The sequence below is a fragment of the Xyrauchen texanus genome, chromosome 4, assembly GCF_025860055.1.
Source record: "Xyrauchen texanus isolate HMW12.3.18 chromosome 4, RBS_HiC_50CHRs, whole genome shotgun sequence".
Taxonomy (NCBI): domain Eukaryota; kingdom Metazoa; phylum Chordata; class Actinopteri; order Cypriniformes; family Catostomidae; genus Xyrauchen; species Xyrauchen texanus.
The window spans coordinates 6,945,858-6,971,540 of NC_068279.1; the positions used below are offsets into that span (position 1 = coordinate 6,945,858).

A 25,683-nucleotide genomic window follows, 5' to 3' on the forward strand; every position below is an offset into this window, starting at 1 on the left:
CCTTTTATTTGAGGGGATATTAATAAAACCAAATATAACGTTATCTAAACATTAAAAAAAAAGTGGGTTCAATGTTATCAATTCTAAACATGAGCACAATGCCAAAATAAATGAAACAGTCTCAGGCAATGTATTGCAAAAACGGTGATTTTCTGTCGTAACACTCTGAAATCGGTTCGTTGACGTCAGGGCCATTATATGATTGGCTTAGAAGACTCACGTGATCCAGGTTTACTGTTACGCTGTCTCCAATGGTAAAGCCGTGGGTGTCAAAAGGGTAAAATAATCTCTAGCCAAAAAGCGTCACGATTCTTGTGTGCAACATTGTTTTGATTCCCCCAGTTTTGTTCCCAGTTCTACCCACTTGCAATATGTCAGGCGCTAAGAAGCCCAGATATGTAGCTAATCCCATGGAATCAACCATTACAACACCGAGCGAAAGAATCCTGAAAGAATGCCACAGTTTATATATCGACAACGAAAACGGTAAATTACCGATAAACACATTCATATTGAAACAAGAGCTGCTGTTTGTACGGACAAGGTTCCATAACGATATAAAACATTATGCAACAACGTAAATTAGTTAAAATGTTCAAGCGTATATTGTGCGTAGTATGCAATCTATTTATTCAGTTTGGTTTAATTGATTAAATGTCATAGCCATATATGTGAGGTTTTAGTTACTCAAATTTCATTATGCCCCAGACTACAAACAGAATTGTGGTAGTGATTGTGGATTCTGTTCTTTGTGGAATTCGTCCTTTTCTCTTTGTTTGATGATTTTTAAACATTTGTTTTATTATTATTATTGTTTATATGTGTGCATTGTGTAATTTAGGCTTTGACCACAGGGTTGTTTATTGAGGGACAGAGTGGGGTTTGGGGTATAATGGGTGTTCAAATTTTGCTCTTATGGAAAGAAATTGGTACTTTTATTCACCAAAGTGGCATTCAACTGATCACAATGTATAGTCAGGACATTAATAACATGAAAAATTACTATTACAATTTGAAAAAAAAATTCTTAAACTTCTTCAAACAGATTAATTACTATTACAAATTGAACAGTTCTCATCAAAAACATCCTCCACATGCAGCAATGACAGCTTTGCAGATCCTTGTCATTCTAGTGGTCAGTTTGTCCAGATACTCAGGTGACATTTCACCCCACACTTCCTGTAGCACTTGCCATAGATGTGGCTGTCTTGTCGGGCACTTCTCACACACTTTACAGTCTAGCTGATCCCAAAAGCCCAGTGGGGTTAAGATCCATAACACTCTTTTTCAATTATCTGTTGTTCAATATCTGTGATTCTTTGCCCACTCAAACCTTTTCTTTTTGCTTTTCTGATTCAAAAGTTGCTTTTTCTTTGCAATTCTTCCCATAAGTCCTGCACCCCTGAGTCTTCTCTTTACTGTTGTACATGAAACTGGTGTTCAGCAGGTAGAATTCAATGAAGCTGTCAGCTGAGGACACGTGAGGTGTCTATTTCTCAAACTAGAGACTCTGATGTACTTATCCTCTTGTTTAGTTGTACATCTGGTCTTCCACATCTCTTTCTGTCCTTGTTAGAACCAGTTGTCCTTTGTCTTTGAAGTCGGTAGTGTACACCTTTGGATGAAATCTTCAGTTTTTTGACAATTTCAAGCACTGTATAGCCTTCATTCCTCAAAACGAGTTTATTGAGAAAGCTGTTTATTTTTTTTTGCCATTTTTGACCTAATATTGATCTTATGACATGCCAGTCTATTACATACTGTGGCAACTTAAAAAACAGACACAAATACAATGTTAAGCTTCATTTAATGAACCAAATATCTTTCAACTGTGTTTGATAAAATGGAAAGTGATTTTCTAGTACCAAATTAGCAATTTAGCATGATTACTCAAGGATAAGTTGTTGGAGTGATGGTTGCTGGAAACGGGGCCTGTCTAGATTTGATCATAAATTACTTTTTTAAAATAGTGATGGTGCTGATGTTTTTACATATGTAATGTCCTTACTCTAATTTGTGATCAGTTGAATGCCACTTTGGTGAATTAAAGTACCAATTTCTTTCCGAAACAGCAATATCTGTATAATATTCAAAACTTATATATCAAGGGCATCAAAGGCTTTCATATGTGATGCCCAAAATTATATCTAGTTAGGCAGCTTGTTTTTTTTGTTCTTGTTTTTTTTTTTTTCCTGACAATGATTCCTAAAATTGTTGTCAAGTTAGGCAGCTCACTAGGTTTTTAGACAGAGCCATGTTGTCCAGTTGTTTCTGCATGTCACATACTGCAGTCTATCGGCCAAAACAGTATGCAAAAGTTCTTCCCTTCACCATAACTAATAAAGTGCAAGCTGTATGTTTATGTTGTTTAATTTAAACAGTTTAATTTAGGTGCAGGTAGGAGTAATAAAGTGTCACCTCCCATTTAATCTTCTATCCCATTGTTGTTGTTTTGGACATGTATCATGATAATAACACGTTTGTTTGTTTGTTTGTTTATTTTTTGTTTTTGTCATATAACATTTTGTCATGTAATATCATATTCTGATCATTTAGACCCTCTTTCTGTATGTCTGTAACAGGATTGGTGAAAATTGCTGACAGTTTGGGTGTTAGGCTGTTACCTCCTCGGAAAAAGATTATAGTTATGATCATGGGAAACCACTCCGCTGGGAAAAGCTCCTTTATTAACTGGTGATTACACTTTTCACATCAAAAACACACAGTAACTATATCTAAGAATGATTACTGAAGTAAAATAATTAGATCTAGATAAGACTTTATGGACAAAAATACAGGATATTTAATGATAATTGCAAATGTTTGTTTTACTTTTTGTTGTTTATTTTTAAACTTGTTCCATTAAACCATGTACACTGCCAGTCAAAAGTGTGGACACACGACTGAATTCGTTTTTCTCTTTCTTAGATCTTAACAACCTTAATAAATTTGATCTTAAGACTTATTCTTAAATGCTTAAATGAAACTGGTTTGTAGACACTAGGGCTGCACGATTTGGGGAAAATGTCATATTGCGATTATTGAGGCTAATATTGCGATATGCGATTGCAATATAGTAAACAAATGGTATCATGTGTCAACTTGCTTGGTTATCAAGGAAAATGCACAAATAGATTACTGAAAATGCTGAAATGTGTATTTCTCAACTCAAACATACAAACTAGCAACAATAACAACTATAAATGCACATTGTTTTCAAATTAAAATATTTTTACAATATTAAATAATATCTTGCATTACTGCAAACATGTTATTTTCTCAATATTACACCTAAATATAATAGAACAATAAATAAGAACATAAAAATGTTCACGAAAATAGGATTGTGCAAACAAGCAGGGACATTTAAGCAGGATGTAACATGTACTTTGTATAAACTCTTTTGGAAAGGAAACTGGATATAAAAGTGTGGTTCACTCAATCAAACCACTAAAACTGTTGCTGTTGTGTAAAATGTGTGTATATATACACACACACACACATTTTATTGTTGTTGTAATTTTAATGTTATTTTTCACATAAGATTGATGTTATGATGATCTCATTAATGATGCAACATGTTGCAAGCTGCAGACAGCGGGGGTGAGAGACGAGCGTCTCCGTGTTAAAGTGCACATAAGCCGGCAGAACTTTAAATCTCCCAGTCTGGACTCCCGCTCAGATTGGGTCTCTTCCGCGACTGGTTGAAGCAGCTCTGACCGCACAAAGAATGACAATTTTGGAGTTTGTGCTTATTTACATGTCACGCTCCCATATTATATGAACTTTAATTATTGATTTAATAAAGACATATCGCAAGCTGTGATCTGTGTTTCTGTGTTATTATTTCTGACCACCAGTTCAGTGTCGGTCCGCACGGCATCATTCTTCACCTGATTTTCATGCTGAACACCAGAAACTCACATGACATGGCCACACATGCCACTCCCTAAACTGAGACTGACTGGGGATCTTTTTATTAGCGGTGTAGAAAATGGGCCAACAGCTCTCAAAGAGAATAGGCTGTCACGTCCACACATGCACTTATTTATTTAATAAAATCGCAGCATTTGCCATCATATAATCGCACAGGCTGACATCGCGATTGCGATATGATTAATCGTGCAGCACTAGTAGACACATATAAATGGTCTGCAATGTATATTTCAATTGTGCATGGTAGATTTTACTATAATATATATATATAATTTTGTTTTTTAAATCTCATTAAGATCCCATTCCATATAAGTGTGAGCACCCATGTGAGTGATTTTTTTTTTTAATGGATGAGTTGTAGTTGTAGCAGCCAACATGTGACGAGTACCATTATAAAACATCCCAGGCACCTTATGGGTGTCTTCGAAGAACCTTAAATATAAGATAGTATTAGACGTATAGTTTTTACTTCCATTTTTAATTCATACTGTAGTTTTGATGACTTTGTTTTATTCTAACATGTGTGTAAAGCACCCGACGCTCCTCCACAATGTGGAAATTGCAATATTAAGTAGGTGTGTCTAAACGTTTGACCGACAGTGTGCAAATTTGAAATGTTTAGATGTTAAAACAGTAAAAGTTGATAGGAAAGGAACATTTCTGACTTTCAGGTATGTGGAGGAGCACATACAGAAAACAGGCGTTGCCATAGAGACACAAGGCTTCACATTTATAACCAGTGGCAGGAAAAGAGAATCACTAACGGTAAGTTTAAACTGTTACAGGCCACATCCACACTAGTACGTTTTCAGTTAAAAAGTAAATGTTCCAATTCCTAACTTCATCATTTTGCAAAGTATGCAGTAATATGTATGTGGAGGCTGTAATCTAGTGGTTTAAGGAATAGTTCCCCCAAAATTAAAAAAATAATGAAATTCTGTTATCATTTACTCACACTCATGTTTTTCCAAACTCTCATGACTTTATTGTTTCACTCCAACAAATATTTTAATGTACTTTTAAGATTAATGCAATTCAATTTCATTACAAAATTTCATCCAATTGAATTGTGACACTTTTAACAAAATTAAATGAATAAAACTTTTTAAAGAATTAATTTATTAATTGAAGATAACAGTTACATTTTATGGAATTTTGTTATGAAATTGAAATGTGAAAATCTTAAAATATATCTATTTTTTATGGTTCTGTGGACCACAAATGGAGATGTGAGGCAGAAAAAATAAATACATTCAATTGATAAAAACTCACTTGTCATTCATTGTATGGAAAAAAGAATGAAAGTGAATTGTGAGTCAAACATTCTAATTTCTGGAGTTTCTTGGAAATATGTTTTTTTTTCCTGCCTGATATCTTTTGTGTTCCACAGAACCATACAAATTTTAAATTATATACATATATTAATTTTGTAATGAAATTACAATAAATGTTAATAATTTCACATTTTAAAGAGTTCATGAGTATATACGCTACTTGTGATCGGTCGGCAAAAAGTAAATGGTCGACATGTCTGGATGTTTAAATTGCGGCCCCTTTAAATGTAGTTCACAAAACAAAGCATTCTGAACAAATGTTGCCGCCTATTTCAACTACGTCAGAGCGTCCATGAGTGTCCTCGAGCGTTGAAGGCAGGGCAGCCAGAGCGAATTTTGACGCTTTTGCTGCTTCTGGTGTGAACGCACAGTTACAATCTTATTTATAGCAGAAAGCATTTTGAAATTAGCCAGTATAATTTGCAAAAGAACACTGGTGATTTATAATGAAATGACCGTGCAATCAAAAAACGCCATTGGTTGAGCAAATGTTACTGTGTCAGGCTGGTTGGTATGCTCAAATAAACATAGCAATGTTTTGATAGCACCACAGCATTGACACTTTTTGGGAGGAATTTAAATGAAAAACGACTGAGAACTCCATTAAGTCTTCTGCTCTATGAAAGAGCAACCTGCGAAGAATACAATTTTCCTCTGGGGAATATAAAAGTATTCAGGAGGAAATAATTCAACCAAAAGAGATGGTGCCAGACAAAAATGTAGAGAATGGATATGCTTTTCCTTTTTGTGCATATGTATGGCGAAAGAGTACGCATTCTGGAAACAGAGGGGTTGTCTTAAAGACACAGCGTCTTTTTTGTTGCATATAGAGCTTTCATTCTCTCTCTCTCTCTATCTGAAGAGCTCAACATGAGTAATGTAATTCTACTTAAGGAATGATATGAAAGGATAATAATCTCTATACAGGAGGTGACTAACAGCAGAACAGGAAAAGAGCTGCATTAGAACCCCAGGCAGTGTGGCCGAGAATGTCAAACCAGCACTGAGCCTGCAGAGAGAGAGAGAGAGAGAGAGAGAGAGAGAGAGAGAGAGAGCGAGCAGGGAGGCTCCCTATAGCGAGGCCTGGCTTCTCACTTCACACCATATATTGTCTTATATCATTTTTGTCCTCTCAACATGATTGCTTCCTTTTCTCACAGGGAAATGCTACGTTACACCTCTATCCACATTTCAGACCATTGCTGGAGTTCAAAGGTAGGAAATTAGAATAATATAAATTATTTGCAAAATATCTGAAATGTATTTACATCTGTATATACATTACATGTACATATTGAATACATTTAAAGATGATGTTTTAGATGTTTTAGTTTTAATCAGATATTTTAGCACCTTTAGGTATTCAGTGCTATTAAAGTGTTAGATAATTCATTTATAATATATTTACAATTTATTTACATATGTTTACTTTTAATATGCATTGATATGTATTGCATATATTTAAACATCGTGATTTTGATATAATTGTTTGAGATGCAATGCTTCATAAGCAATGTAGTATATCTCCATCTGTCATATGCCACAGTCTCTTCACAGTCTGTTAGTGTGGGATGGCATCTCATGAATAAAATATCTCAGCACCCTGAAAGTGATATTTAGGTGTTCAGTACTATTAAAATATATAAAAATGTATTTACAATATGTTTACATTACATGTACCTATTTATGTACTATACATAACATATATATTTAGACATCAAGGTTATAGATGAGGATTATATCATATGCATGCAATATATTTACAATGTATTCACATACATTTAAATATATTTACATTATATGTACATTGATATGTATTGCATATTTGTAAACATCATGGTCAGGGTTAATCTACATTTAGACTACTATGTTATGATTCATAAGCAAAATAAAATATTTCCATCTCTTTAAATCAGATGTTTGGATGTATTTCGGAGATGTTTGTCGTTTTGGTTTCCTTTTTATCATAATTGCTGTCGTTTCTGGCTTGCACACCTGTGTTTGGCTGTGCATACGTGAAATATTCCTATTTGTCGAGCAAGATCTTTATCGAGTGTGGGTGCATGACAATCGTAGCTTCTAGACTGAGTTGATTGATGCCACATAATGCAACACAGTTTAATAAAACAGGGTTGTTAAATGCATAATATGCATGGTAATAATATGCATAATATTAGCCACAATATTTAAAGAACAGGCATAAAAGGTGAAAGGGATGTGTAACTTTGAGAATACCTCTGAGCAATATTTACATAGATGATAACTGTGGTGTCTAGTTACTGACGATTTATGCCATTTGGCATTCATTTAAAGACAGTTTTGAAAAAATGTTGCTTTTACTAACAGGTCGTTGGTTCCGACAATCATTATATTTGTTGTTTGTAGTGTCTATTAACCTTATTCATTTCCTTATTGAATTTCTTAGAAATCAGACTGTTTTAAGAAAATCTGATTATTTGAAGCTCCATGTGTAGTTGAGTCAGAAGTGTGCACAGCTATGACTAACACAATGCACTGAGTCATACGAGCATATATACAGAGAGCGGTGAGTGCAGTATCCACCTGAGACTGCAAAACATAGCAGCATATACCATTCACATTTACTTCAGTAAACACCTCCCAGCTCTGCTGACTTATAGTTTGTTTGTTTTTTACCATCATTTCGTGTAACATATCTAACCAAGAGCAAAACCGACAGGAGTTTTAAAAAGTGACTGTGTTTTACTTAGAGTATGATCGGGTACTTTGGTATAGGTGGACACAGTGTTTGGGCGTGTCAGAGGGCATCACCGCACACTGATTGTGCAGTTTTCGTTCAGTGGGCAGTGTGGGTTCACTCAGTGCAGAGAGAATGAGTCACTGACAACAGTGCAGCATCTGTGGGATTTAGAAGGAGAACTGTCTTCCCACATTATTGCTGCAGAGAAAGTATCTGTAGTCAACGACAGACACAAATGCACAAAAATTTGAAATTGTGTGTGATTCATATTCTGTAGCCATCACACATTTGCAAAAGAGTCTGCAGGGTTCAAAACCTTACATAATTATGAGATACATGTATTCACTACAAATAATCAACCCTCAGTAATTTTTGACCAGAAGGGTCAGATGGGTCACATTGGGTTTTTTGGAAGATGATGATAATACCATTTCTTGTTCACTGATGTCAGAACAAAATATAATTATGCATTTATTTTGTGATTTTATGCTATTTTGATATTATTTGCATGTACAGTACATTTTAGATTTTACCATTAATTAGCAAAATAAGACATTTTTGAGAAACAAATTCAGAACGTGCATTTCTACAAGTTGAAACATGAAGAAAATTCGAGGATGTGACATTGGATGCATGTTGCTGGCATTTGGTGAACAAAATATAAATAAGATGACCATGTTATGCCAGTAACAGCCTGTAGATGGCTGTAACCACCTACTGTGTAGTCTGATGGCATGTTGTAACCAAATTTTATATTTTATCACAATATATGCATTTGGATATATATATTAGGCATTATCAAACTATTATTTGACAAAGTGTAGAATTTTAAAAGTGATTTGAAGTGTCAGTTTTTGCAGTTAATGTCATTATATTTGCAATCAAACATGACTGTGGTGCTACAAAAAGAAGACACGGAATAAGCATTTTTCTACCAATAATTTATTTAAAATATCAAAATGTAATAACTCAAAGTAAATGCATAATAATGTCAAGAAACAAACATCAAGAAACAGAAACGAACTGCAAAATTCAGAAAATCTATTCAAATATAAAACAGAAGAATCAGTCAAACTTTCTATAGTAAAAACTTATTTTGCAAACATTTGTTATTGTCTCACCCCTTCATTTTTTAGTGTGTTTAACATTTATTTTTTGACAAAAAAAAGCTCTGTGTTATAGTCTCACCAGTTCATGTTTGTGTGTGAGTGGGTGTCTATGCTTTGCACTGAGGATGTTTTAGAGTCTCACCCTGTAATATCTGTAATAACCTGTAATTTCTGCATTGTGGCTGATGTATTGATTGAATTTGTCAGATAAAAAAAAATTGCTTGGTTGTTTGGTTTTTCCCATTAATTTTCAATGGTCGGTCTATTTTGACTGTAAATTCAAAAGTACCAGTAGTTTTACTACTTAGACCCAATTGTTTATTTTATTGATTTATTTATTTATTTTGTATGTTCAGATGGCAAAGGGATAAAAAGTCACCAAGTCTTGATTAAATAAAGGAAACCTTTTTTATTAAATGAGGGACTTTTTTTTATTTAAAAAATGACCGAATACCCAGTATGTTTGTCTTATTTTCCTATAATATTCTAACAGCATACATTTGCGTTAAGAGACTAAGATATGTTTTAGAGGATATATCTTGAAATAAGTTTTTTCTTCTTGTTTTAAAGGTGCACTCAGTAATTTCTTCCTCCTTAAAAAAACATCTAAAGACATTCATTGTAATTTTAAACAAAATGTTTACAGTGGCATCTGAAACTGAAAACTACTGATTTTAAATGATGCTACATCAAAGCCAATGGGTGTAAGTGTAAGATTACACAAAGACAAAAGTTACATAGTGCACCTTTAAGCATAAACTTACACTTAGATTAAGATTTATACTTTAGGGTTTAAACTAATGTTAGGATACAGTAAACAGTATATCCTTGCTTAAGGATGTTAAGATATTTTTACTAGAAAGGAAGACAGAAATATATATATATATATATTGCAATGTTGAGGTTGCTTGATAGCTGGACTGCTTTAAAGAACAATAACATTTGCTTACATTCTTCTGTTTGCATGACAATTGTGAAGGAATGTTCAATACAAGTTAAGTTCAGTCAACACCATTTATAGCATAATATTAATTATTAAAGAAAATTATTTTGACTTGTCCCTCGTTTATTTAAATGAATCACGGCTACAGTGAGGCACTTACAATGGAAGTGAATTGGGCCAGTTCATAAACATTAAAATACACACTGTTTCAAAAGAATAGCCACAAGACGTTTTTGTGTGAAAAAATCCCTGTTCTACATGATTAAAAGTGATAAAAAGGATTGATTTGTAAATTCTATTCACCCTCTGCTATATTGAAAGCATTACATTAACACATTATTTTATGTTTTACATAGTTAATTATATATATACACACACACACACACATTTCAAATCAGATAATTGCAACTCACTCCAGAAAAGTTGGGACAGTCAAGTTTTTACCACTGTGTAGCATCACCATTATTCTAGTAACACTTACTAAGTGTTTGGGCTTTGAAGACACAAGTTTGTTAAGTTTAGCAAGCAGAATTTCACCCCCATTTATCCATTATGCAGGTCTTCAGCTGCTCAATTGTACGGGGACTTTGTTTCCTTATTTTGCGCTTCATAATGCGGCACACATTCTCAAATTCTGCTTGCTAAACTTAACAAACTTGAGTGGTGGTGGCGTAGTGGGCTAAAGCACATAACTGTTAATCAGAAGGTTGCTGGTTCGATCCCCACATCCACCACCATTGTGTCCTTGAGCAAGGCACTTAACTTTAGGTTGCTCCGGGGGGATTGTCCCCATAATAAGTGCCCTGTAAGTCGCTTTGGATAAAAGCGTCTGCCAAATGCATAAATGTAAATGTAAATTGGAGACAGGTCAGTACGGCAGGTAGGCCAATCCAGCACCCGCACTCTCTGCTTACGCAGCCATGCACTTGCAGTCGGTGCAGTATGTGGTTTGGAGTTGTCCAGTTAGAAAACCACTTCTGATGATCTTTGATCCCTCAGACGTCACTATCTAAAAAAACATAATTCATCTGTAATGGATATCATGACATGGGCTCGGGAATACCATACATCAACACTGTCCAAAAGTGACACAGACTTCTGTAGGCTCTGTCTCATCTGAGATGGAAAGTAGAACAGTGGAATCTGGTTTTGTGGTCCAACGAGTCCACATTTCAAATAGTTTTTGGAAAAACTGCCGTCTTGTTTTCCGGGCCAAAGAAGAAAAGGACCATCCAAGCTGTTATCAGGGTCAGGTCAAAAAGCCAGTATCTGTCATGGTATGGGTGTGTGTTGGTGCCCATAGAAAGGGTAACTCGCACGTCTGTGAGGGCAACAGTAATGCAGAAAGATAAGTAAATATTTTGGAGCAGCATATAGTGTCGTCTAGACGCCATCTTTTCCAGGGACTTGGAATTGGGGTTGTACATTCCTTAAAGCAAGCCACCATTTTCTGATTTTTTTTGTCTATAGTATTAGTAATTATACTGTAGTTTGAAGTATTTAGCCAAATTTATGAACCAAGCAATTCTATGAAGTGTTGCAAATGCTTTTATGTGCCTAGTCACCTCTGAAAGAACTTTAGATTGAAGGCTTTTGGTATATTGGTTAGTTCAAGCACAGTTTGAGACATTGTAGAGATCTTTTTTGTAACTCTAGAGGAGACAAATGTGAGATTGCTAGGTTTTTTTCTTTCTCATGGGAAATATCGGACAAGCAAAGGTTTACATTTGCTCTCGTTTTAATCCCATTGTTGTCAGAGAAACACTTGAGATATTAAAGTGATATTTCTTTCCTGTGGGATCTGATAATTCGATTTGTGATTGGTGCATTGTTTGGGTGTGGTTTTGGCTGGTTCCTCTGGTCTCAGAAAAGTTTGACTCTATAACGTCATGACTCGGGTCTCTCTGCGGTGCTGCTTTGCGTGTTGGAGATGACACTGCAATTTCTTGACCTTTGACTTCTCCCCAGTGGCCTAGATCTTTCAGGATCTTATTCCACCTATCAGCAGCAATGCCAGCAAGTTGAGACGCATATCTCCAATTACCATTTCACATTTAAAGTGGCTCAAAAATCTCTCTATGTTGTGCTTGTGTAACAAAACTAAATATATTTGAATCTTTTTATGGGTATATGGTGGTGAACTCCCTTGTTGAATACCTACAGAAAAGTAAAATCATAAATAAGATCTCTTTAATATCTCACTACATCAATGAGTCTAAATTGAAATAAAATTGAGACTTTTACCAAGAAAATACCAAGGTTTTTCACCCATAATTCGCAAGGTATTTTGTCCATTTTTCATTTCTCATACAGAATTCCCCTAAGGAATTTTAGGAGAAACACTGTTGAGAACTCCATTAAAGACCTCATATAATAGCTTGAAAGTTTTCCTTTCCTTTCTTGACATTGTTTCCCAATGAAATAAGAAGTTTTAGCAAAACATATTTAGGAGTATACCAGCATATAGATGGTCTCAAGTCAAAAAGACATGAACTAAAAGCCACAAAACTCCAATTTAGATTTCATTTATGTCTCCTGAGCAACCTTTGACCAATAACATTCTCCCCTGGGAATTCCCAGTAGATATTACCATGCATATTGTGTAGATTGTAGAATCTACGTGTTTTCATGGAATGCGAAAGAGAGAGTGTGTGAAATACAGAGATTTGAGGGTGTGCTGTGCTGGTGCACCTTTAGTGAATGTTAATGAGAAAGAACAAGAGCAGTTTGTGTGACATTGTGCACACCTGCAGTCGCTATCTGAAAGAGCTTCAGTGTGTGCCGCAGATGTGTTGGAGCAGAAACCTTTGGCGAGAAATGGATAAAACATCTCTGTAGTTCTTATGAAGAAATGATGATATAACTCACCGCACATTAATATTATTGCTCATACTGAAGTTTGGGATTTGATCAAACCCTTTAGGATCAAACTTTGTTGTGTAACTCATCCAACACAAAATGTGCTATGGACATGTATGACACCCCAAAGTGACTTGTTGAGGGAAGCTGTGGTACTAATTTCTAAGTAACTTCAATCAAGTGTACAATTTTTGCATGGCAGACAATAAAATGGACAAAGAAAAAAAACATTGACACATATCATTAGAAGGAGAATCCTGAGCCATATCAAGGGACTAGAATATCATAGAGACTTTTGAATTAAGATCAGTAAACAACCACCCAGAACACCCTAGCAACCACATAGCAACATGTTAAGAACCCACTCCGAACACTTTAGCAACCACTGTGGCAGGGCGGAGGGCGGGGCCGGGTCATGATTATACACACACGGTCGCTTATCAGGCTAATCAAGCCTCCGAGAGGGATAAAGGCCGACTGCGGAGGATTGTGGTGCCGAAACCCGGGAGTGTAAAGCAATCAATGGAAAGGAGGAGGCGAGAACCGGCTTGACGATACAAATAATATTTTATATATAAAATTTAAACAGAAGACAAACACACACATACACATGACGGACATGTCCGTAAACTATCTTTCTCTCCCGCACAATCCTCCGCAGTCTGCCTTTATCCCTCTCGGAGGCTTGATTAGCCTGATAAGGGACGGGGTGTGTATAATCACGACCTGGCCCCGCCCTCCGCCCTGCCACACCACATAACAACTTTTGCAAAAATTAAGATTTCATTGCAAATTTGCCGCAAATTCTCCACAGATCATTTTCACAAGCAAATGAGCTTTGCGGCAAATTGCAGCTAATTGACCCTTCACTAAGCCCCGCCTTAAAAGCGTTTCTTACCTTCTTAGCAACTGTTGCTCTGCTGCCATTACTCTGACAAGCGTTTGCCTTTTTACAGTGAGAGCCTATGGGAGTAATGTGTGTTTGGGTAGGTCTTAACAAGATTTTACAGAAATGATCCAAAACATTTAAAAACGTTGTTGCTTGGTCACTTGTAATAGTGATACGAGGTAACTAGAGAGTATAATTTCATTCTTTTTAAAAAATATTTGTCATTCCTCATTCCCAAATGAGCATGTATAACATTAGCGAGGACCCCTACATTTCTCCAAGGTTGCACTTGCTTGTTATGATTATTAAGGGGGGGTTACCTCCCCCCATCCCCCTCCCCAGAATCTACGCCCCTGGTGATGATAGTTTGCCTCAATTCTCACAGTCTGCTGAGTTTTCAATCAAATTACTGTGTAATTTAATAATTTCTTTTACAAAAATTATATGGTAATTATATGATCCATTCCGTTTATGAGAATATTTTGCCAAATACCACACCATTCACGGCAATCTCCTATTCATTCCTATGGGGAGTTCTGCAGAGCTTGTCAGAGCAAGTGACTGTAACCAAGGGATGCGGAGCTTAGCAAAGGGTCAATTGTCCATTGTTGCCAAACTATCGGTGAAGAGCTGCAAACATCTGGCAAACATTTGTGGTGAATCACGAATCACTTGCGGCTAGTTTAGATTTTTTTTGTATGGGAACACACTGGTAACCACACACAAAACCTTAACATCGTGCCAGTGATTTTTGCACCACTCACATTGTCGCCAAGGAATAATAGAGGAATAGCTCTAGGACTAAGTTTAGATTTTTATGCATGTTTTGAAAACACTCGGTATTGGCTGGCTGGCGTTACTTCACAGTCGTTCTTCACTGGCTAGCTTTATGTAGCTCCGCCTTAAAGCTGCCAGTTGAAGAGCTGTTGTGGGTAACCATAACAACCGACAACAAGAGGGGATGTGGTCAGCAAAAACACGCGACGATTCAATGCAAAGAGCCAATCACAAAAATATTAGCACATTCAAGTACTTTATTGTAGCACTGACAACTGGTTGAACAAAACAAATTTTTTGTTCCATAATGTTTTAATTATCGGAAGTAATTTACATTTTGAATATCTATGTTTTTATTAGAGGTAGACCAATATTGGTTTTTAATGACCAATCCGAAACTGATTATCTTTGTGTTTAAGTGTCCAATAACCGATATGCAAAACCGACTTTTAATTCTTGTTTTATTTCTGTTTTTATAAAGTGAGTTTGCAAACATTACAGTAACATTCATTCTATGAGACCAGGCTGCGTTTATAGGCACAATAACAACTTAATAATTTATCAATAACCCCTAAAGGTGAACAGCCTGCTTTACAAAACGAATACTGTTCAGAGTCTACAAATAATACATTTAACTAGTTTTAGCTGCAATATGCACTTGCACCAAAGCCCCTCATTTAATTAATATTTAAAATCAAATGTATTTTATGCCAAATTTGATCGGAAACACCTATATTAAAGAACCAATAACCGATTAAGTGGTAAAGTGTCAATATCGGTTCAAGATATCGGTCAAACCGATTATCGTCTATCTCTAGTATTTATTGATTACTTAAGTTATAGGCTAATGTAATGTGAGCCGGTCATTATTGCAAAGTAGGTGTCATGCTTCACCCTGAAATCAATTGTACATTATCCCCCTTATTACACAGCTACTTTCCATTTAAATAAATTGACCGTAAATATTTATTTGAGTTGAAATTATGCTTATTATGCGAGAAGAGGCCTTAGAGTGATATGAGAGACATGCCACTAGCACAGCTATTAAGGTAATCCACATGGGAATACATTCAATTACAGTTTAGCGGTCATTATATGACAATATTTGACCAATCAGAATCAAGTATTTCAGAGAGCCATGTTGTAAGTTTGGAAAAAGGATTATTTTTGACAGCTTGATACTCATAAAATCGACATGAGGAATCCACAGTGACGGTGACTCGCTTTTGTAATTCCAAGCAAGTTTTATGAATGCCTGCAGTTGTATATTGTAGGTGTCACGGATTACCTGCGTGCTGAGATTTCCACCTCCAAACAGAAGAGGTTCAGTCTGGTGACATTTGTGGACACGCCAGGGTTGGTGGATGGAGATATGGTGTACCCTTTTGATGTCAACAATGCCATCACCTCTTTTGGTAAATACATTTGCACAATTTTACTTTCTGTTGGACAGTTTACTTTTTTTTTTTATTATTATTATTCTTGTTTACTAAAATCTATACAAATGAATTTGCTGCACTCTTAATAATAAAGGTTCTTTCTCAGCATGTACACTCACCTAAAGGATTATTAGGAACACCATACTAATACTGTGTTTGACCCCCTTTCGCCTTCAGAACTGCCTTAATTCTACGTGGCATTGATTCAACAAGGTGCTGAAAGCATTCTTTAGAAATGTTGGCCCATATTGATAGGATAGCATCTTGCAGTTGATGGAGATTTGTGGGATGCACATCCAGGGCACGAAGCTCCCGTTCCACCACATCCCAAAGATGCTCTATTGGGTTGAGATCTGGTGACTGTGGGGGCCATTTTAGTACAGTGAACTCATTGTCATGTTCAAGAAACCAATTTGAAATGATTCGAGCTTTGTGACATGGTGCATTATCCTGCTGGAAGTAGCCATCAGAGGATGGATCCATGTTCTCATTCTGTTTACGCCAAATTCTGACTCTACCATCTGAATGTCTCAACAGAAATCGAGACTCATCAGACCAGGCAACATTTTTCAAGTCTTCAACTGTCCAATTTTGGTGAGCTCTTGCAAATTGTAGCCTCTTTTTCCTATTTGTAGTGGAGATGAGTGGTACCCGGTGGGGTCTTCTGCTGTTGTAGCCCATCCGCCTCAAGGTTGTGCATGTTGTGGCTTCACAACTGCTTTGCTGCATACCTCGGTTGTAACGAGTGGTTATTTCAGGCAAAGTTGCTCTTCTATCAGCTTGAATCAGTCGGCCCATTCTCCTCTGACCTGTAGCATCAACAAGGCATTTTCAGCCCACAGGACTGCCGCATACTGGATGTTTTTCCCTTTTCACACCATTCTTTGTAAACCCTAGAAATGGTTGTGCGTGAAAATCCCAGTAACTGAGCAGATTGTGAAATACTCAGACCGGCCCGTCTGGCACCAACAACCATGCCACGCTCAAAATTGCTTAAATCACCTTTCTTTCCCATTCTGACATTCAGTTTGGAGTTCAGGAGATTGTCTTGACCAGGACCACACCCCTAAATGCATTGAAGTAACTGCCATGTGATTGGTTGATTAGATAATTGCATTAATGAGAAATTGAACAGGTGTTCCTAATAATCCTTTAGGTGAGTGTATTGTTCCATGAAGAACGAACAATGGTTCTTCTATAGCATCGCTTCGAAACACCCATTTTGGAACCTTTATTTTTAAGAATGTGGGCAGTTTCGCTTCTTGTCTTTCTCTTTTAAAAACTCAGAAAAATCTAAATTGGAGTTTTGTGGCTTGTCTGTTTGCTTTAAGGCCATTTACGTATATCCTCCAAAAAGTTGAGAGAATAATCATTTAGCAGATATATGCATTTAAAATATACAGGAATTTTCAGGAATATTATACAAATGTATCTTAAAAGAAAATGGACCAAAACTATTTATGACTTATTATAAATCATGGCTCATGGATTTGATATAGTCAAAGTCATTTAAAAAAAGAACAAGGCCTTTGATACGGTACATCCCACCACAACTTCCTGTTTTTTAGGCAATATGTCAACACAGGAAAGAAAATGACGTTTGTTAAGCCATTTTTTGATTCTTTTAAGGATAAGTTTGAGAACCTTTGTAAGCTGATTTTAAATCTAAGCTTAATGTTGAAACTCCACACAGTTGAATTACACAATATGACTTGTTTCATGCTTTCGATTGAACCGTACATAACTCATATGACACTGAAATTTTAATTTAAAAGTCACAGTTTTCTGTTTTGGTCTCTCAATTGTCTCTCATATTTTCAGGTGAGCAGGCGGACTTGATCTTTGTGTTTTTTGATCCGATGGGGCAGGCGTTGTGCAAACGGACGTTGAACATTGTTGAGAAGCTAAGTGAGAAGTGTGGAGACAAACTGCGCTTTTACCTAAGCAAAGCTGACGAGGCTGGACGAGAAACAGACAGACAGGTGCGTGAGTGTGTGTGTGTGTATGTGTGTGTGCATGTGCATACATTCTCTCTTCACTGCCCTTTAAAGGGATAGTTCACCCAAAAGTGAAAATTCTGTCATCTTTCTACTCATCAGAAAAGATATGATTGGTGTGGGTGAGACTTATTGAACTCCTTTTGTACTATCAATCTCCACTTTCACTTTCACATTCTTCTTGTTTTTTTGTGGAGGAGAATGTATAGTAAAAAGGATTTAAATGTTGGTCTGTTTCTCACCCACACCTATCATATCGCTTCTGAAGATATGGATTTAACCACTGGAGATATTTTTCTAAAAATCTCCATTTGTGTTCTGCAGAAGAAAGAAAGTCATTCACATCTGGGATGGCATGAGGGTGAGTAAATGATGACAGAATTTGTATTTTTGGGTGAATTATGCCTTTAATGGTTGTGGTTAAATATGATGGTAAATGGGTCAATGCAACCCTTCATTCCTTCACTAGAATGACTTTTGTTTTCAACTTTAAATTACATTCACAACCCATTTTGACATATTTAGAGTAAAACATGATAATCAACAAAAACAGGGAGCATAGGACTTGTCTTTATTAATCGGGAATTGATTGGATTGGGAATGTGCTCTCTATATGACAGGTGGTTGGAAGAGCGGGTTTTAAAATAAGAGGGCTGGGTGATGTCATTCAAAAAAGAAAGTTATTATAGAGGCTGAGCATGTTATTAAATTTTGATGAAAGAATATGAAGAAGAAAACAATCCCATTGGAATAATGTGCATGAATGATTTATGCACAATAAAAACAGTAACAGGTAATAAAGAAAGTAAACAGGGTCAGTTTTATTGATTTCATTTTGACTTTCATTTGAGATTTGAATCATCTTGCCATAACCATACTTTTTGGACAGTAAGCCTTCTGGAACTTTATCTCTTTGTCACAATTTATTATATATCTCCTGTTTGTCGGTCTTCAACCGATATCGGTGATATTTTTATTTCCACAGCGAGTGATGATGCAGATCGTCCAAGAGTTGTGCAGAAGACCTGGACTCAACAAATGTGGTTTTGAGATGCCCACAATATACATCCCCAACCCACAAAAGGTAATACATTCCAAAAAATTATACATACAAAATTAAATTAAATTAAATTGCTTTGAGAGATGTTCATGGTTACCTCCTAATCTAGAAAGACAGAGATTAAAGGGATATATCACCCAAAATTAAAATTCTGTCAAAACATTACTCACCCTCATGTCTCACGAAGCCCTTTTGACTTTCTTTTTTCAGTGGAAAAGAAAAGGGATTATTAATAACAGAATGTCCAAGCTGTTTTCATACATTGAAAGTGAATGGTGAAGTTTAACAGCCCATTGTCCCCATCCGCTTTCATTTGAAGGAAAATAGCAGCTCAGACTGTGTGCTAAACATCTCCTTTGTGTTCCGTTTAAGAAAGGAAGTCATATGTGTTTGGAACAACATGAGGGTGAATCAATGATGACGGAATTTTCATTTTATGGGGTAATGTCCGTTTATTAATACTTCACAGAATTGTCAGTCAAATGTAAACGGTAGATGTAAAGTAATAGCTTTTATCACCACTGTGCTGGAATCAGACATGAGTAATGGAAAGCCTACGCAGCACTGCTGTGTCAAAGGAAATGGATTTCTGTCTCTCTGCAGTGCTTAAAGTAATTAGTTCTGTCTGTCAGCGGAGAGAGTTGGTTTAAATTTAAAGGAATAGTTCATCCAAAAAAGAAACTTCTTTCATCATTTACTCACCCTCAAGTTGTTTAATACCTGCATGACATTCTTTTTTCTGTTGAACACAAAAGAATGGCAGAATGACTGTCTCAGTCACCATTCACTTTTATTGCATCTTTTTTTTTTTCCCATACAATGAAAGTGAATGGGGACTGAGGCTAACATTTTGCTTACAGTAAATAATGACAGAATTTTCATTTATGGGTGAACTATCCCTTTAATACTCTAGATATGAGGCTGCATATTATGTTGGAAAAACTGTTGCTTTATCAAAGCTATTTCAAAATTGACATGACCTATCAGTTAGTAAGAGATTTGCAATCTGATCATGTTACTGTGTTTGACTGCTACAAAACATAATTTCGTTTAATTTTGATGAAGAATAGCTAGTTGCCAGAAACACACACACACACACATATATATATATATATATATATATATATATATATATATATATATATATATATATATATATAAATACCTGCTTTGTTGAATATGCTGCTATGAGGGGCCAGTGTGATTTACAGGTGTGTCTTGATTTACAGCTAGAAAGTAATTTGGGAACACATTTCTCAGCTTGTTTTGAATGTGTAACCCATATAAGAAATATAGCATGCAGACACCTTAGACAAAATTAGTAGTTTATTGTACATTTTATTCATTTAATTAATGACATTGAAATTATGAAGAATTTCTTTCCAAATCATTCAGCCCTAATTTGTCCCTATGTATTTTTTGTAGCCTAGCAGGTGTGTCAACCAGATTGATGAAGTGTGTGAGACCATTGATAAGAGCATAAACCAAGCAGTGCAGAAGACGCTGGACCAGCTGGAGAAAGACTGTGACCTCATCATCTCGACCACCAGCAATACACTGGATCTGGACCGGTACACATTACATCCATCCATCCATCTCTACATGACATAACCAATATCATTACACTAGATCAGTGGTTCTTAACTGGTAGGTTGCAGTTCTGATTGGCTCACAGACAACAGGGGTAAAAAAAAGTCAAATTCTAACATGCAACTAACAATATAAGTGAAGTTAGGATAGTAAAATATATCAGTTTTCCAATCAGACTATTTTACTGCAAATTCATACGTCATTTGGCAAAAGCTTGGTTGAAATTGGTAGAAATTAGGCAGATACCATGAATAAAATTACTAAAAGAAACTGTTCAGCCAGAAATTATATATCTCTCATTATTTACTCACTCTCATGTTGTCGCAAACTCGTATGACTTTCTTTCTTCCCTGGAACACAAACAAAGATATTTAAATGGAGGGTTTGTTCTGTTTGTCCATACAATGCAAGTGAATAGTGACCAAATTTTCAAGCGCCGAAAAAGCAAGTTAAGACGCTGACTACGACTCCCGGAGTCGCAAGTTCGAATCCAGGATGTGCTGAGTGACTTCAGTCAGGCTTCCTAAGCAACCAGTTTGCCCGGTTGCTAGGGTGGGTGGAGTCACATTGGGTTAACCTACTCATGGGCGCTATAATGTGGATCTCGCTCTTGGTGGGGCACGTGGTGAGTTGTGCGTGGATGCCGCGGAGAATAGCTTGAAGCCTCCACTTGCGCTAGGTATCTGCGTTAATGCACTCAACAAACCACGTGATAAGATGCGCGGATTGACGGTCTCAGACTCGGAGGAAACTGAGATTCGTCCTCCGCCACCCAGATTGAGGCGAGTCACTATGCCACCACGAGGACTTAGAGCACATGGGGAATTCACTTGCATAGTATGGACAAACAGATGTCATATCTCTCCATTATAATATCTTAGTTTGTGCTTGACAGAAGAAAAATGTCATATGAGTTTGATATGGCCTAAGGGTGAGTAAATGAGAGAATTATAATTTTTGGGAGAACTATTCCTTTTGAGAACAGCCAGTTGAGACGCACTGCTCTAGAACTCATATAATGTCAAATGTATGTTTAATATTTGTATGTGTGTGTGTGTTCCCTAAGGGTAAATGTGAGCTGTAATAAAAGCAATCGTTTTAATTCCTTCATGTGTGGACTTCTGGGAGTTTTCCTGCCATTTCTCTTCATCCTTAGCTTCGTCATCTGTACTTTTGCTCCAGAGGAACTGGACACTCACGTAGGGGAGGGCATCGCTAAAACCCTCTATCTTTCCTCAGTGAGTTCTTATTTGAATGTTTCTGAAATATTTGTTCCCATTGCGAGTGGGTGTACATTTTGTGTCTGTGCTTGTGTTTTATTAGGGAATAGTTGTGTATCTATGGGACTGGATCCCTGAAGACTGGCAGATATTTTTTGTGATCACTTTCGGCGCGCTGTGCTACCTTTTGCTCTTTCTGGCCAAATATTTTGCACGGTAAGCAAACTCTCTTCTCGTTTTGAAGAGGGTTTTTGTTCCTTTTTACTCAATATATTTACTCATTTATTCTTTTGGCACTTTTATACAAAGTGACTCAGGATATATTTTGAACACTGCACTACAAAGACAAATCACAGTAACTACATATATTGTCAGAATGAAGTTATCTGAAATCAGGTGTCTTAGACTATGGTATGTCCTGTGAGAGTATTTTATAAGCATTTTTCTTAGTTTCTGTGTTTGCGTTGTTTCCGTGTTTTGACTTTGTGCGTACATTATGTGTTTTGGGAGCACACTACTCTTATATATACTGTGCATGGTATGAAAATATTCTGTATATATGGTATACCCAAATTAGGTGATTACACTTCCCATGCATTGACATATCAAATCAATCATATATGTGTGTGTGTATGTATGTGTGTGTATAGATAGATAGATAGATATACTGTGGATATATATATATATACTGTAGATAGATAGATTATATATATATACACTAGATAGATAGATAGATAGATAGATAGATAGATAGATAGATAGATAGATAGATAGATAGATAGATAGATAGATAGATAGATAGATATACTGTGGATATATATATATATATACTGTAGATAGATAGATTATATATATATACACTAGATAGATAGATAGATAGATAGATAGATAGATAGATAGATAGATAGATAGATAGATAGATAGATAGATAGATAGATAGATAGATAGATAGATAGATAGATAGATAGATAGATAGATATACTGTGGATATATATATATAGATATACTGTAGATAGATAGATAATGCATATATTTACTGCATATATATAGAGAGAGAGAGTGAGAGAGAGAAATAGATAGATGGATAGCTGATACAGTGTAATATATATATATATTAGTATATATATTTATATAGAGAGTAAAATATATTCATATTTTTATATATTAATATTTAGTAGTATGTAGATATAAGTTCTTTTTTAATAATTGCTTATATATTAAGATTTTTTATATTGTATTATTTGAAAGGACTATCAAGAGAGTCAGTTTTACATAAAATTGGATCAAATATGCAAAGTAACTTTTTAGGAGTTTTTTAGGATGATAACAAATGTAATAAGGTCACGTGAAAACAATGTTGCATAATACTGTTTGATATTGTTATCTTTTTATAATGTCGACTGTTCAACATTCTATTTTTAAAACTACAAATAATAGGCAGTGTATTCTGCAGAGTATGCAGTATGCTAGTGTTTCATTCTAGAGAACACTCAACATTGTATACATTGTATCAATTTATCAAGTTGAATATTTATGAAATATCAATTTATCAAGATTTTTATTTAATACAATAAATAAAACATTTGAGTTGATATCTCCTTTCTGATTTTTAATGATCACTTAATCAATTTAACAACAGCCCACTTAATGTTCTGATTATTTCAGCCAGGGCAGTAAGACGATGACTAAGCGAGAGAAGAAGAAACTGGTTGAGTGCAGTGATTACATAAAGGATGTCGTCAAAACCAAAAAGGTACTGTATGATATACATTAGCATTATTAGCATGCATTTGAAATTTAACCTGCTTAGAATGATTCCAAAGTATACTCAATATCATATATTTTTTATTTTACCATAGCGGAAACTTTATGAGGAGTATCTTCGGCAATGTGCCGCAGAATATGACTTCTGAAGAAAACCGACCAATATCAGCCGTTGAAAAGCATTGGTCTCATTGGTCACATCAGGACAGTATGAATAAATAATGTAAAGCACAGCCACATCTGAAGTGTTGATAGATTGATGTATGTCTAGGATATATTTAGTATGTAAAATTGTAAGATGAGAACAAATCAGTGCCTTTTTTGTTAAATGTGAATAATTCAGAGCAAACAAATGACCTCAAACATGTCCTCAATATTCTCTTACACCAGCTAGTTTTTTTTAATGTGAAACATATTTAATAATCAGACCTAGATCTGTTAACAGTCAATAAGCTGCATTATTACAGTGACTCTATGAAGATTTGATTGGGTGAATCTCACACACAGAAAAACATGAAACAAAAATGTATATTATATTTTGCGTAAATTGAAGCCTGTTTTTTGGACAGTTCATATTTTTTTCATTGCAGCATATTTTTTATTTAAATCGGCATATATTCTCAATATATACAATTGTAAACTGTGAAACCCAAATATAGGGTTAATTTTCCTTAAGTAAAGATTAATAATGATTTATTGTTTCAAAAAGTTACGTGAGATTCACACAATTATCCTGAGATATTATCTTCTTTTCTGTGACCTTCTTTTGATCTACATTTAAGCACTGTGGGAGAATCCAAAGGTTTACTTGCCCAATGAATTTAACCTCACATTTTCGTCTGTGGATCCCCCACCCCCAGTATTCATAAAGGTGACTTTCTACTTTTACTGTATATAAAGTAATGCATTAAAATGATTGTTCTTGTGGACACAGAATAGGCACTGCAGTTTATATAAAAACTGTCAGTAGGTCTTCCTTTCATTCATGTGTTTGTTTATTTACTGTTGCATGTTTGTTTGTGTTTATGTAGTTTATGTGTGATTTGAAAATGATTGTTCAATGCACTGAAGTGATGCTGCCTACATGAATCATTGGTAACACGTTACAATAAGGTTGCATTCGTTAACTTTAGTTAACATGAACTAACAATGAACGTATCTTTCATCTTGGTTAATGTTCATTTCAACATATACCAATGCATTTTTTAAAGTAAAAGTTGTATATGTTAACATTAGTTAATGCAATACAAAGCTAACATGAACTGACAATTGTAGTTTCATAAATGTACTTAAACCAAGATTAAGAAATGTGCTAATAAAAAAAATATATAGTTCATTGTTAGTTCATGATACCTAATGCATTTACTAATTTTATCAAATAGAACCTTACTGTAAAGTGTTACCAAATCATTTAAACTTAGTTTAAAAAGTTAAAATTTTTTAACATTTTAGGGCATTTTATGAATATTAGGAACTTGCAATAAGAACATTTTTTTTAATAGTTTTTCTTGTTTTGAATATGCATTTGTAGAGTCATTTATCTTTACAGTCCATATGTAATGCAGTTGGCCATTGTCATACAGGGTGGAACCAAGAACTGATTTTCATTTAATCTTATTTTTTGTTGTTGTTTATCTGTTTAAGGTAAATGTCAGTTTTAATAAACAACAGCACTTCTGTGACTTCAGAGAAAGCATTTGTGCATTTACCTCAATGTTGAAAAAAAAAAAATACACATTTTAGGAAATGTAATAAATATTGTTCATATTTTCACAGTGTTCAGCTACTGTCAACGTGCTTTTCCAAACAGATGCCATGTTCATCTTAAAATTCTCTCATCATTTACTCACCCTCATGTCAACCCAGATGTGTATGACTTTCTTTATACAGCAGAACACAAGCAAAGATTTTTAAAAGAATATTTCAGCTCTGAAGGCCAATACAATGCAAGTGAATGGTGACTAAAAATGTAAAGCTCCAAAAAGCACAAAGGCAGCGTAAAAGTAATCTAAACGACTCAAGTGGTTTAATCCATATATTCTAACAC

At 35.3% G+C, this 25,683-nt stretch overlaps 1 protein-coding gene across 1 annotated transcript; it reads left to right on the forward strand.

The window, feature by feature from the left end:
• Positions 1–332: 332 nt before the first annotated feature.
• Positions 333–25,556, forward strand: LOC127642885 (uncharacterized). The gene is made up of 12 exons (XM_052125318.1): positions 333–486; positions 2,583–2,694; positions 4,608–4,701; positions 6,431–6,485; positions 15,841–15,981; positions 17,827–17,987; positions 18,988–19,086; positions 20,488–20,633; positions 21,719–21,890; positions 21,976–22,088; positions 23,538–23,625; positions 23,732–25,556. The coding sequence occupies exons 1-12, from the start codon at positions 372–374 to the stop codon at positions 23,783–23,785; spliced, it is 1,350 nt and encodes a 449-aa protein (XP_051981278.1). The 5' UTR covers positions 333–371; the 3' UTR covers positions 23,786–25,556.
• The last annotated feature ends 127 nt before the right edge of the window (positions 25,557–25,683 follow it).